A 16,485-nucleotide genomic window follows, 5' to 3' on the forward strand; every position below is an offset into this window, starting at 1 on the left:
CTATCTGTTGATAACCGAAGTATTCAATAATTTAATAGTTAACTATATTCATTTATATATTATAATATAATATATAACGTAAAAACTAATAACAAACTAAAATTGATCAACGTGCGATATTTTTACATTAAGTTAAATCTTACAAGGTATTTGTAGGTACAATTAAGAATTTTAGTTAAAATTGTCTTAACAATTAAACAAATACTTCTAGAAATCAAAACATTTATAACTCCGATTACCTTATATTTTAGTCAAAAATAAATTTAGATTCGACGTTAAGACACAATTAATTGATTAGTATGTTTAATTTTTCTTATTTTTCGTCTAAAATCGATTATGGGTGATATTAATAGGTATCTATGTATAAAATACTGCTAAAAGGTAAACGTTCTAGTCATCAATTGAAAACTGGGTATTGCAGATGTTACTTTGAGCATGTTTACATTATTCGTAATATACTTATTAAAAAAAATAGAATCGTTTTTAGAATTTAATGTTGGCTTTCAAATTTTAAATGGCATATATTTACATTGATAATATTTATTTCATTACACAACGAATTAAAAACGGTGATCTAATTACTGTTTGAATAATATATGGTTTTAAATTTACGCATATTTATTTTATGTTGTCCAAAGGATTGATAAATGGTATTTGTGCAACGCATAAACATTATTATATTTTTATTAATTAACAGCTGACCTGTATTTTATACTTTAGTAAACATGCGCTTTAAGTTATTTTAAAATTACTACAAACGGAAGTGTTCTGCACTTCTGCTCTTTATGGATTACATTACTGTAAATTCTTATTGTTTTTACCTATATTGTTTTTATACAATTTAATAGATCACTATTTATTATTATTATTAACATGTTGAAACTCAATTAATTTCCAACTAACATAAATCATATTAATTATTTCGTTATAGTTAAAAATAATATAAATAGGTAATAAAATGTTAATTTCTACATTCATTTCCATGTATCTCGTATTGGTTATTCGAAAATGATAAATATTTATGTCCTATATTTGTATTTTATTATGTATAAGGTTTTGTTTTAAGTCGGGGCTGACTTACAACATATCAAACTTCTATTCATGATTTATTGTTCCTAATTGAAATTATTTACTTAATATACTTTGCCTAACTTGTTCTTACGCTTATTAGTTCTTTGAAATAATACTAATGTGATGTCTCAGTATTAAGTGTTTTTCAGTTGTATAACAGTTAGTATTTTAAGTCGGTACCTAATAGGCTAATACCTATTTTAAAATTGTATACGATTTCATTTGCCATGTCCTACATAATATTTTGTATCAAAATCAAAGATGAGTTGTTCGTACAAAAATAAGAGTAAAGTTAAATTAGCTGTATCCGATTACCGTCGCAAGAATCTTTTTTCATACCGATTCCGTCCCGATTAAAAAAGGTATTTACTAATTTAAAAAGAAGGTTTTCATCTATACAATATTAGTATATTTTCATAATTTAATCGTAGGTAATAATATTTACAAAATATATTGTTATAAAATATATACAAAAATAAATTCATATTGTTATAGCTAAATAATTATTGCCATTATATACATAAAAACAAAAAAAAATTAAAAGTTTAATAATAATATATTCTATTAATGATAAACAGTTCAGTAAATATTAAATAGTCAAAATCAAACTGTCATATTAATAGTTAAAATAAATAAATTTAAAAAAAAATTGTAATTAAGACTTTTAAATTTATAAAATATTTTTTTACAAATTCCAATCGCGATATTAGACCTGAATTTTATTCATAAATTTGAATACACTTCCAATGTTTAATATTTTTTTTTCAATTCTTTGTGAAAACAAAATTTAATTTAATTTTTAACATTTAAAATGTGACCTTTTTTATTATATATAATCCATTTTTAATATAAATTATTATTTCATATTTTCATCAAATATGGATACGTGCAAATAACACCTGAAAAGTGTATTTAGTGCGATCACTGAAATAGGTTTTATCTTTATTTCCAAATAATAAAATGTTGTTAAATTCCATTTTCGACGTTATTATGTCATACATTTTATTTTTAGTATGGTATAAAATTACTTACAATATATATTATATATACATATAATAAATAATGAAAAATAAAAATGGACAGAATTAGTATAACAAAATAAATAATTCGGGACAAAATTAGTGTAACTATCCTTTTAAAAAGTTTTTAAAAACCTGAAACAATTAGTATATCTTCAAATTAAATTTATATTTGGGACTAAATTCGGATGCAGTCTTTATGTTAGGGTCTATAGCAAAAATATTTCTACAATGAACTTAATTTCTCTATTTTTTTTTTAGTTTTTGAAGGGGACTAAGTAATGAATCTTCCACAGCCCTTCCCCCCATTATATATAATCTACGATATACTATATCTGTTAAATTTCACTCATTCTGTTGAAATTGTTGAAATTGTTTTTTCTGTATATTATATATATAGAAATACATATATATATATATTTATATACATACAATATACATACACATAACAGAATAACATGAGTGAAATTGAATAGAAAAATATTTTTTTTATTGACTTCTATCAAGAAAGTTTCTGCGCATATGGCACCAAGTTATTATATTAATTATTTTTTTATTATATTGCCTATCCAGTCAATAAAATGAAATGTGTATGAGAACGGTTTAATAAACTTATAACTCGTATAGAGTTTTGGCCATGCCCATAAAGTACGGTTGTTCGAGTTTTCGCTCTACTAACAATACGTGCACATGTTTATATTATATATATAAGTATAAGTAATATATAACATATTTATAAATATTATAGTATATATATAATAGTCATAATAACAATAATGACGAGGAAGACTGTCAAGTTGAACCGAGGGTATAGCAGTAGGTAACGTGGACTACCGGTTATCAATTGCGATAAGTTCGCGTGGTAGTGGCGAAGAACGGAAATGCCGTGCAACTGATGGCAGTGTTTTGCAATTGAAACAGGTCATCGAGTCCTGCTACGATGTCTGTTTCGGCGGTGGAAAATAATAAGAGGAAATAAAATTATATTTGCGTCCGTACGTTATTCCGTTTTGCCGAGAAATCGGTATAGAACCTCATCGCCTCCGGACGACTGGTTTTCGCCACCGCCACGCGTTTCTTTTCTTCGATCCAGACCGCAGTCGATATTATCATTATTATCGCACAGTCGTCCAACGCGTACGGATGTCTTTGCGACTGAAGTCTCTCGTTTCTGCTGTCAGTACATTTCAACAAACACTCTCTGTATAAAAATATCTTTGTCGTTTTTTATATTTCATTAATTGTGTTATATTATTTCACAATTGTGTTTATGTGTTAATGTGATTTTTTTCGTGTTGTGTACATCTCTGTGGATTAAATTACCTAATCGTCGCTCATCTGTTTCGCAAGATCTTCAAGACATCAAGGGGTAAAAATAAAAAGTATATCTTTTAACTATAATATTGTTGGTTATAAATACTATTTATAATCAGTGGTATTAATAGTAATATATATATTAGTTTTAAATGCTTAAAAATATGTTACCTATTCATATATAAGTACTATGATGATTTTAGAACATTACTTATTCATTATTTCTAATTCTATACACAGTTAGATATGTTACTAATTAGCCATGCATCGCCTTTAAATACATAAGTATTTTAATATACATGTGAAAATATTAATGGTTGTGCATTTTGTTTTTGTTTCTATTTATTGGTTCAATGTCAGCCATATTCTGTTTAAAAATTCCTAAATAATAAAATAATTGTACATGATATTTTTTAATTGAAATAAATTATATGTTTTGAATATTATATGATAGATTTTCAAAATGAACTAAAAAATATTGTTTACTTTTATTTATTGTAATAATAGAATGAAGGTTTTAACAAATTTTAATTGTTAATTTAAATTGTTTATTCGAAAACAATTTTATGAAAACGTAAAATTAATACTATAAAAAAATATTAAATTTTATTATTGATTTATTAAAGATGAATAACCGCCATTTATGCTAAATTTACATTGAAAGTATTTTTTTTACTTTTATCTATGATTTTAATAAACCCTCTACCTAAACTTGAATCAGCCTTGAATGTTGTCAGTTGTCACCCTTCCTCCGTATCTATAGATATTTCTAATGATAATTAGTTATTTGACCCGTTATCCGTGTGGCCGTGAACAGAGTGTACAGTGTATAGTATAAAATCTGTGTGCATTGTATACCGTAACTTGGCAAACTTAAGAGTAAAGAACATTAATATTATATATGCATTTTTTTTTAAAGTACTAGGAGATTGGGCTAATAATATTTAACACAAAAATATACGAATATATGTATAACATTTATTAATTATAGGACAAAATCGTATATTTTTTGCATATTGGTTAGTGTGTAGAAGAATATTTATAACTATTAAAAATCAATATATTTTTCTTCTCTCGGTCATAATAACTTCCGTTGTACACATTATAAAAATTGTTTAGTTTACTCTTATATTATTACAGTATACACACAATACTAGGCGTGGTTAGGTTAGGTTTAGTTTGCAACCAACAATCGCGATGTTTCATAATTTTTGTGAAATACGCTTTTGGTGTTTTAATCAATTTCATTTGATGACAACTTGTAGCCATTTTTGAAGCTGATAATTCTGTATAATTTAACATTGGATAATTAATTACCTTTCAATAAGGCACGCGTCGCTAAAGTTTCTACTGTTTTTAGTACGTTGCAGTGGTATAACAAATAACACATTATATACATGTACAATTTATAAATGTATAATGTATATGTATAATTTAAATTATCTTATTAAAATATAGTGGCTCAATTACTTGATTCAATAATAATAAAAATGTTTAAAATAGTGGACCATTTGAAAAAAAAATTCACAGTCGCCCAATATAATACTGGATCGATTCTACTTTTATCAGTCTTATTTCACTTGAAAGGTGTTATTCGTTCTCATCAAAAGTATGTTTATTTTTTCGTCAATACTGGTTTAAGCCGTTTTTACCAAAACAATTTCCATACTATTTAAACCTAAAGTTTATTTAATTACCAACTATAAAATATTTAAAAACAATATATTATACATATTAATTAAATAATTTTTGTAACAATTATAGTAGAACTCTGTACCAATATTTAGGTGATTAGTTTATTGAATATATTTATTTGCTTATAATTACACATTATTAGATTTATGGTTTATAAAAAGAATTTTTAGTTGTTTATTAAAAATATTTATTCAAATTGTTACTATTATATTAAAAAACTAAGATTATAATCAACTCACGACTTCGTTACCGGTAAAGAGTTATTATTATTTCTTAGTTATAATAATATAATTAAATCAAAATTTTATTAAAATGTATAATACAGCTTTAAAGAATATACTTCTACTTACCACTATTTAAAAAAATAGTTTTAACATATTTTAATTTTTTAAATAACTGGTCTAAATACTATACTTACCGCAGTAGCCTTATTTTAGCCATAAAGCTAGATAATTAAGATAAGGTCCAACGATTATTTTAATAATTTATCAGATAAGATTATTTTTTGAATAATATACAGACAGTTTTTACGCTTTATGGTTTGTTATTTTTTTTCATAATTGTATATATTTGACCGGCTTAACCCAAAAATTGGACTTTCTTATAATTTATGCAAACTATGAACTAAAGAAAGTTAAAAAAAATTATACTCTTCCGTAATAAATAATTTTGCTAAATGCTTGATGATAAATAAATCAGTACTTAAATTGACAAATTATAACCAATTATTTTCTATTAGGTAATATTATTTTTTTAAGTATTAATGTTTTCTTTTTATTACTGTATTTCTAAATTAAAAAAATAATATATACGTATATTAATGCTTATTGTGTATTTATATAATATATCTAAAATTGCATGAATATAGGTATGCATATTACATGTATATACCTAGATATCATCTTTTAGTAAATTTTCTATTTAGAAACCTTACTGTTAAACGTAATACTTATTCCTTTTTTTCGTTTGCGTTAAACCTTCAAACATTTAAGAAATTTCTTTAATTATTGATGGAGTGCGAATTGTATATTATGTATTTCTATATTACGCGTTGTATCAAAAGATATATTGGCGTCATATTATAATTATTGACTAAATTTTATTGATCGTTAATTATAGTTTAGTACTATTCTTTATTTTTATTTTAGTCTTGTTGATATATACATTTTTAAAACATTATATAGGTTAGTAGAATAATAAAATTATGTCCATGCGGTGACGGACCATTTAATTTCAAAGTATGCTAAAATACACCGGAAAATATGAACTGAGCATTACAACTTTCTCTGATTACTGTGTTTGAATCCAGAACTAAGTTAATAATATACAAATTTATTTATCAACATAAACATTAAATACACTTGTAATTATTGTAGTTGGTTTGTTTATAAATTATTGTTATTACTATTATTACCTATAAAATATATAAAGCATAATTTAATTATTTCCAAACGTTCTAACTTCTTTTTGACAAAAAAATTGAATAAATAAATAAGAATGTTGTAAAACATTTGCTGTTATACATTAATTACCTATTAAATTAGTTCTGAAAAGTTATTTTATAGAAAATAGAGTATTTGTAGAAATGTGTTTTATCTACTAGTTATAATAATATTACATCAAGATTTACAGATAATTGCATTAAGGGGACGCAATACCTACACGTATTGTTTCCGTCATATGAATGTAAGACATAGCAAATTTGTGTTTAGCAGAATCAATTTTATGCTATTCGCGTTAGTATTAATTAATTTATCTATTATTAAACTTAAAGGTAATAATATTATCTAGGGCATCTCATAGGCTTTTATTAGTATTTTAATTTTTAAGTGAGTTATAGTTATGTAAAATATTAAAACTTTAAAATGCTTGTATCTTATTTTAAAATTAAAATATCAATAAAAGCCTATGAGGTGCTCTAAATAATATTATTTTCTTTGATTTTGTTAATAGATAAATTTACTAATATTAATAGCATAAAATTGATTTAGCTGAACGCAAATTTGCTATGTTATACAATCGTTAGACTTAGACAACACATACTGGTATGACGTCCTCTTAAGTATAACATAATAAGATTTTCTACCTCCTATCAGCATAGCTCGAGTTAGCAATAGATACCTACTAAAATAAAAAACTTATAATATTACTTAAAATGTACCCGGCCGGGTGGTACTGTTGAGTGCCTACCCATAAATGTTAATCTCCTGTCACTAACCATTATTAGCTATCAAATTTGCTTATTATACTAATTGTTGTATAGATTGTAAATTATTTTAAATAAATGAAAAAAAACATTTACTGTGATATTTCTTTTTAAATATTTATTCACATTGATATTTAAAAAATAGATGATTTAGGTTAAGTCTAAGTATCGTCTTTATTTGCCTTTTTAACTAAGTATCTAAGTATGAGATCAGTGATTAACTTGATTTTTTTTAGTTGCTATAGTCTATAATATTTCATCAACCCACCCACCCAAAACCTAATATAGATATTTACTGTCATATTTTTAACTACCTATCGTAGTAAATACTATAATACTAGGAAATACTAAATTATTATCTGTTGGCTATTAACAATCTACTTACTGCTCTTAAAAAAAACGTAGAGGCAGCGGCCTCTCGATTATACTTTCGCTACGCTTTACTGTATAAGATTATAAAAGTTGGATAAACACATAGTTTAATTTTAAAATATAGGTATTTGTTACTTAGGTACACTGTAAAGATAATTTTATATAAAAAAATTATTCATAATATTTGACTTAAGTTTGAAAAACCAAATTATATAAGATAAATTAATACAACTATATATTTTTTCTTTTTAACATATTTTTAGTTAGTAAATATTTTTCCATCATCCATTTGCTAAGTATAGCTGTTTTAAAATTTGTTATTAAAAACTTAATTAATCGTTTTCCTTGGAAATAATTATTTATGATCTTTGATTCCACCTGTATTTTTATCAATATGTATTACATCATAATGTAATATTATTATATTGAATCTTGCTAATAAATTAATTATAAAGAAAGTGTGTAAGTCTTTATAATATCGGTATTTAAAAATTACAAATTCATGAACCATCTTTATTCAGAACTGAATTGTACATGCTATAATGTCATTACATGTAATATTGTATTTACATACTATATATCATTATCGATTTTATCTTCGCAAACTACGTGATTCAAAAACATTCTGAATTTTTATATACATTAAATGTATAATCATTTATTTTATAAATAATAATATTTGTATATTAATGTAAACTGACACAGACAATTCTTTCTAGAAAACAACTAATTTTCTGGTCAGTATTTTTTTTTTTTTTTTTTTAGTACAACAATAAATAATTTTGATGTGTAACAAATTTCATCGTCGAATAATATTCTTAGTATTGTGAGCAATGTTAAAGAGCAAAAACAAATTATTTTAACGATAGTCCTTATTTTGGTATATAATGAAACAAAATATTTATTTTATTTAATGTCTCGTGAATTTTTGTGTTCTTGTAAAATACGATTACAATAATTAGGAGACTGTAAGTTACTGATGAAGGTAATTTTTATGATGCTCTTTATTTAAAAAAAAAAAATAAATATCCCTTAATTATACTTGCATTGCGTCGAATGATAATGTTTTAAATGCGTACTCTGCAAGATATATTGTCAATTAATAATAATCACTGAATGTTCACAAAATGGAACGGTGATTTCTCGAAATTGACATAAATAGTGAAAGTTGAATATGACCCTTCAAAAAAAAAAAACAACATTAATCGTTTAATCGTCATTTTTCTATACGGGGTTTAAATTATTTACTGCGATATAGTAATATAGAATTTTTCTTTGTACATTCCCTGAATGTTAGACGTATTTCATATCATACAAAATATTATTATAAATTATTAACAATGTGAATAAAAATCGTCTTGAAAATAGTGTAGTTTATTATTTTCTTTAGACTTGAAAGAAAAAAAAATAATAACCAGTATCTATATTAGGAGTATAATTTAATTGCGCACTGATACATTATACATATACAATATACTAGTATACAAATATGTTTTTCTACGTTTTTTTTTTAAATTAAAAAAAAACAATATATTTTATTTAAATATTAAATACGTTTTACGTCTATGAGCCAAAGTTAGTAATGTTTCAAGTGTTTTAAAATATAAAACGGTTTTCCAAGAGGTAGACGTTTTACGAAAATTTAAGAAAAATCAATAGGTATATATCATAATATAGTTTTGATTTTATGACCTATAATGTGAGAGGGGATGAATATGCATTGATGCGGCTATGACTTGTGTGTTATATTATTGTCGTTGTTTGGTCGACTTGTGATGAAGAAACTGTTCTAATAATAATCTATATATTATGCACTCGGCCGTTTCGTTTTTCCATTTCATTTGGTATTCACGGCCGTCGCGTTTTACTAGGGTCGTCGACATCGTTTTCACTAACTGCTTCGCGCCTTAGATAATAATATACTGACAATACAGTATTTAAGTATAGGATAATATTCGAAACGTATTTATAAGTTTTCGTTGGTATATTATTTGTACGCAGCCCAAAGCCGTATAATAATACAGCGAATTTTGATGATAGTTATGCGCAAGTCGTTGCGTAAGTTGTTATTTCGTTGTTCGAAGGAGTGAAGAAACAGTGGATATGAAGTCAAATTGAAAAAAAATATTTTGAGAGAAAATAGAAATCTGTAGGTATAATTGGTTTCCTAATATTTTTCGGGTTTCCGTCTGTCGTCGCTGTTAATATATTATTAAGAAGTGTCTGTCGGCGAGAGGGTCAATCGTGGCCGAACAATATACAATGTGCATATTCGCAGTTAAGCGATAATCATTATGAATCCGATAGTCGAAAATTCCGACTGTAGTAGAGACGTCAAGAGTATAATATAGCGACTATTGCATATATTATAACAGTTGTACATAATATAAAATACCTTATATGTATTATTATTAAAATTTAATATAATATGATATTCGTTTAGTCGTAGCTTATATCATTCGTTATGTGGAATATTATAATAAGTATCACGACCAGTTTGGCTGGCGATTAATACCTGTGGCTGGGGGGACGGGACCAGTGCAGCGCCACTGCACCATCACACGTAACGCCACGGCTGTCCGGTATACGTTCGTAGATATACATAATATTAAACATAATTTACAAAAACAAATTTTTTTTCTCCGGTTTCCGTTTGTGCCTACTTTCGACAATAGTCGTTTACACGTTTCATGGTGGTATATTATATATATATATATATATATATGTATATATATTATATATATATATATCGTATTCATATGTATACATAAATATGACTTGCAGGCGAACTGCAAATTGCAGCAGCGACGAAAGACGAGTATTTTATTTTTTTAACCGCTGCCCTGGCTGCTGTAAACAAATTAAATACATCTTCCATAGCTCCATGATTCATATCGCGTGCGTGCCGTCCAATTTGAATATCGGCTACAGTGAATTCTCCCGGACCTATCTGATGGAATAATTGAGTGAAAATTGCTCATCGCTTTCGCGCACTAGCTGATACGCGTGTGTATATAAGTATAATGGGTATACCTATATTATAATAATAGTATACAGAATAGTATATTATACATAATAAAATATAATAATAATAACAAAATATATCGCATTCACCATATAATCGACCGTGAATAACTACTGTCAGCACCCAAGATTCCCTCAAAAATCGAATGAAAAGATTCGTGGCCGTTTACCGCAAGTAAATAGGTAGGTCGTGTGCGCAATATATACTACGATTTTATAATGCGTGTTACTCCGTCGGCGAATTCTTCGTGTGTATCTTCAACTATAACGGTATATATACTTTATATAAACTGACATTTAGTAAATAATAATAATAAAAAAAAAACACTGTCTTAATATGCTAAAATAACCAGACATAATAGTACACATTTTGTAGTAAAATCTTATGGAAAACAATTAAATTAATAACATGATGGGTACATAAATAGGTATTACAATTTTCATCTTTAATGATTATCACCGTTTTACTAGTTTTAGATTATTTGATATGTGATGGATTGATATATACTGATGCTTGTAATAATGTATTAAAAATTATCGTCACGTTTGTCTGCGATTTTTTCTTGTCTTCTGAATTCTCGAAAATATATGAGTACCAGTCGCGTCAAATAATATTCCGTGAAAAAGATATATAGTAAACTGCGACTAAATTAACCTTTTTCTAAAAAATAGTCAAAATGTAAACTGCGATAGGTAGATTATAAATTTATTAAGTTGTAATATACCTATATGTGGCTAGATAATTGCCATTTATTGTATAAATAAAATACGATTTTGTAAATTATTAAATATAAATAGGTACATGAAAATAATGATGAAAGAAGTAATAACTAATATTTGAATAAGTTGGTGTAAATTGGTTAAGTCTTATACTGAATGTCCGGCTGTAAGCCTGTAACAGATATGAATAACGATAGTAACTAGATATATGGGTAAACCTATTTAATTAATTTATACTATAATAATATAATATTAATTATACATTTAATTGAAGTTATTTAAGATTCATATTTTTTTTTGTCACAGTTTAAATAACAACTATTTAGAAAAAAGTTTATCTTGTCACGGTTTACTTACTTATACACATACTTAAGTATATTCTCGTTGATAACTCATTATCGTCAAATGTGGGCATCATTAGCACGCAATACCTCACAGTTTAGAGAAACTCATATGTGATCTTATAAACACCGCGTAAAATGGTGCACCGACCGGTTTTAAAATATGTAACGTAGGATAGTTATTTTTTTTCATTAATTAAAAATTAATTAATACCATACGTTACTGATCAGTGTTCGTTAAAATGGTAAATTAAATGTAGGTGAATAACCTCTTATTTCTTTTTAAACTTTAGTAACTATTATATACATTGATTCTAATTATTGATCATTGAAATAAGTAAAATCTATACGTATTTGTAAAGTTTTGTACATTTTTATAATTTACTTTATAAATAAAACTTTGAATGAACGCCATTAAAAAAATCACTAATAATATTGTAAATTTATTAATTTTTATATTATAGGTCAATAGTCAATACACAATAAAATTAAAGCTAACGAAGCTAAACTCCTATTTGCTTTGTTGATATATTATGCACTTATAAGAGTTTAAGACGAAGATATTACGAATGCACGTTCTCTTAATATTGTAATTCCGTCGTCAAACCATCTACGGTTGAGGGTATTTATCGCTTGTATTGAATACATTGTCTATATCGGACTCCTAATATAAGACGTAACCTCTTACAATTCTTAATTTAAAAATTTAATTTCTATTCTCGGATTATACAATTGTAGTGTTACATTGTTATGTCCATATATTTAGTGTACAACTTACTATGTACAATTCTTTTCGTGATAACTAGGGCCCGAAAGTTCATGAATTTGCATGTTTTTACTGAGTGTATCAAAAAGTGGCTGGATAAGTTAAAAATTTGAATCACAATCTAATGAGTTTAAAAATGAAATTTTAGTGTACATATTTTTGAATATGTTGAGGTTTTTTTTTAAAAATGTGCATATTTTAAAATAAAATTGCATTTTACTTGTGTTATTATTATTTCTTATTATTAATATCTCATGAAAATGTCGGACTTTGAGTATATTTCAAAATGTATTTGTTAGAAAATATGGACTTATAAAAACGTTGCTAATAATAAAAACCTGATTAAAATTAAAGACCATTGCTTGCGGTAATTGGATTGATAATAATCGCCGTTTGTTTGTATTTGAAAACCTATAAAGATCCTTAGTTGTAAATTTTAATTCTTTAAGTAATTATAACAAAGTATATTCCCCCCCCCCAATCTTTTAAATATTACTTTTACCAAAAACGAAAAAAAACTTAACTAAAAATAAAAAATTAAAAGAATATTTTGATAGTTTTTAGTGCATGAATTTCTGAATCCTAGTGACAACAATATTTAGTTTTTAGTCTTTTCGTATTGTTATGTGATTGCAAAGTGTTCAATAAAATAACAAAGAAACAACGTTTTTTAAATACAAAAATTGAAAAATCCATAAAACATTATTTTTATCATTATTAAATGTATTTTTTTAGTGCTTTTATAAATTAATAATATAATATGCAATGTTTATTTTGTATTGTCCATATTTGTGGTTTTAGATCAAAAAAATAAAAATTTGGTGAATTATATGTGGTGAGTGGGTTAACGATGAAAAGAGAAATAAGAAAGCAATATGTTTTTGTATAAATTATTTGGATATTTATTAACACTACTATCAGTTTAGCCATACGCCCATACAACACTTTACTTCCTATTAATTAAATTTAATATTAGTTTAGTGGCAATTTGTTAAATGATAGTCGATATAAACATCGTTATCCAGTTTTTTTTAACGTTGTCGTATAATAATTAGAAAATTAAATGATAGAAATTATAATATTTAATATAAACTTGATTAGAAGAGGTCGTCGTGGTCGTGTCAAACTAATAATTCTCAATCGAATTTCACTTTTATGCACAACTGACTTCTTGTACACGTGTTTACCATTTATTATTAATGCTATAATCAGCAATTATTTTTTTTTATAATTTGATCATTAGGTATATAAATCACTTTATTGTTTAAATTGTAATCATAATATAATATAATACATATGTATACTTTAAAATTTCATATAAATAACCACAGGTTGTTATAAACATTATTTATATATCATAAAAATGTTTTATAACATCATTATGTCATTACGCCTACCTTTTATGATTCAATTCAACCGCCAAATATAATTTTTTTACATTATATTATTAATTATTTTCGTTTTAACTTGTTTATAGTGATTACTGCTATAAATTATAATACTAAAAATTGTATTTTATTTAGCGTGATTTAATCAAATACTTACTCATTATTTCAAAAATAACGATTTTGAAAGTATTTTTCTTACATAGTTTGCAATGAAAATAAAACAACATTTCTGAATAATTTGTATCGTTAAGTATATTTGTTTTAAGTTATTACTTTTTTTATTGGCAACATGTATTTTTAATTTAATATTATAAAATAAAATGTTTTTCGGGGTATTTTGATACATAAAAATTGAAAATTCAGACGATGAGTTTATTATTAGTTATAACTAGTTATAAGTATTTAAAGTTTAGATTAGCGGAGTAGATTTATCCCGCAAAATATTGGATTACTACTCCACTCGACTAAATTGTTTTAAATTTTAAAAGTGTTACAACTTGAAAAACTATTCATCTGAATTTCGATTTTTATGTATCAAAATACTCTGAAAAATAATGTGTTACACAAAATGAAATTAAATGTATGTTGTCATTTAAAAAAGTAAAAAACTTAAAACAAATATAACAAAAAAAATAATATTTATAAAAACATTAATAGATTTTGAAATATTAAGTGTTCAATGATAAAAAAAATTACCCAAATCATTCAAAATATACTACTTATATATTAAAATCAATTCACTTACAGTATTGATCTAGGGGTCCATAAAAAAATTGAACAATTATCTATCGGAACCGTATTTTTGTAGAAAATTATCTCATTAGAAAACAAACATATTGTTGGAGTTATAATTCATTGAATAACATTACTTTGGAATTGTAATCTATTTGAAATATATTATGTCGGAAACGTAATTATGTTGAAAATATTCTTTGAAATAAATAATATTAAAACCGTAATAGGTATACTGAATAATATTTTATCGAAATCATATTAGCTTAGACATTTTGTGGCAAATGTTTTTTATTTGGTTATGGTGTAGGTTACGAAATGCTTACTACCTACCATAAATACGTTTCTGAGCAAATTTTATTTCAACAAAGTATGTTTCCAAATCAATACAGATTTAGATAAATACGATTAATAAAAAATATCCTCCGAATTTTTACGTTTCGACCAATTATTTTATACTAAATATAGCCCTTGAAATACGTATAATAATAATGTTGAAGCGTGGATGTAATAATAATATTAAACCGCTTGATTTATTTTCCAGGTGATCGCTTGCGAACAACAACGGGATTCGTCCTACGACAGTCGATGTGATGTATGGTCGTTGGGCATAACGGCCATAGAACTAGCTACTGGAGATCCTCCGCTCAGCGGATTGCATCCGATGAGGGCTTTATTTCAAATACCGCGGGAACCTCCGCCTGTCTTGCCGTTGTCGGCTCGACCGGATGCTCCCAAATTGACGCACTTTGTGTCTAGATGTCTGATCAAAGATTTCGAGCAACGGCCGACCACTGCTATACTCATACACGACCCATTCATCATTCACGGATCCAAATGCATCCACAGGGTACGTGTCGTGTGGTTAATTTATTACCTATATGTATGTAGATCGTTAATTAATTAGAAAGTCAGAAACTAGTTCATAATGTAATGCTAATATTTGAGTACCGTTGTTTTAATAACACAATATCTGCATGACTGCATATACTATATTGTGTAATGCACATACATATTTAATTAATAATAAAAATATATTGCACGGAAATGTGCAAGTATAACCTATAATCAACTCAAGTATAACAACTATAGCTAAAAAACAAAATGATAATATATCGAGTATTTTCAATTAGCATTTACAGATATTATGGTAAAAAATTGCACTAAAATGTTCGCACTATAATAAAATAAGTATATTAGAATGTTTCGTCTTAATACTTATTTACTTGACCTATTAAATTAGTTTTAGATCCTAAATAAAATGATCAATATATTGGTTTTACAATGTTTTATAATAACACCCTTAGGAGCACAAAAAAAAGCCTCAATCTTATACTTTGAGGGATAATTTTGATAAAAAAAAAACTGGATAGAGTAGTTACTTAGAAGGGAGGGGGTCAAACATAAAAAAATGACAAAAAAGTGAATTTTTGACAGAATTGATTTTATTGTAATTAAAAAATAAATAATTGTAGAGGATATATTGTTGTATTAATCTAAAGTATACGTATGCATTCATTAATGACGTAGGTATTTATTTTTATTTTATCAATAAATCTATCTACAGGTACGTGAAGAACTCAGAGCTGAAATACGATATCAAAGAGAAGTCAGCGGTAGGGTGCAAAAGCATCCCGACGTGACCACTAAACATGGTAAACTGAAAAGTAAACGTAAAAACCCTCCCACTACCATTTACGTTGATGACTTAGCCGCGCTAGACAGTCTGTCAGAGGTATAGTAGCATATTAAATTATGTATAGTATAGTATTCACTATGCTCTACAATATATTAATTCGCTCCACTTATTCTTATTTTGGTGGATACTAAATATGTT

The 16,485-nt window shown here is 25.8% G+C and overlaps 1 protein-coding gene across 5 annotated transcripts in view; it reads left to right on the forward strand.

Moving 5' to 3' along the window:
- Window positions 1–16,485, forward strand: part of LOC113557170 (myosin-IIIb-like) — a 36,776-nt gene that overhangs the window by 13,093 nt on the left and 7,198 nt on the right. For 3 of the 5 annotated variants that reach the window (XM_026962515.1, XM_026962516.1, XM_026962517.1), the window contains exons 7-8: window positions 15,193–15,498; window positions 16,216–16,383. In XM_026962515.1, the coding sequence (XP_026818316.1) occupies window positions 15,193–15,498; window positions 16,216–16,383 (474 nt within the window). Of the gene's footprint in view, window positions 1–3,205; window positions 3,473–15,192; window positions 15,499–16,215; window positions 16,384–16,485 lie in introns of those variants that run through there. The other 2 variants (XM_026962520.1, XM_026962518.1) reach the window with 2 other exon arrangements.

This window comes from Rhopalosiphum maidis, chromosome 4 (assembly GCF_003676215.2).
Source record: "Rhopalosiphum maidis isolate BTI-1 chromosome 4, ASM367621v3, whole genome shotgun sequence".
Classification (NCBI taxonomy): Eukaryota; Metazoa; Arthropoda; class Insecta; order Hemiptera; family Aphididae; genus Rhopalosiphum; species Rhopalosiphum maidis.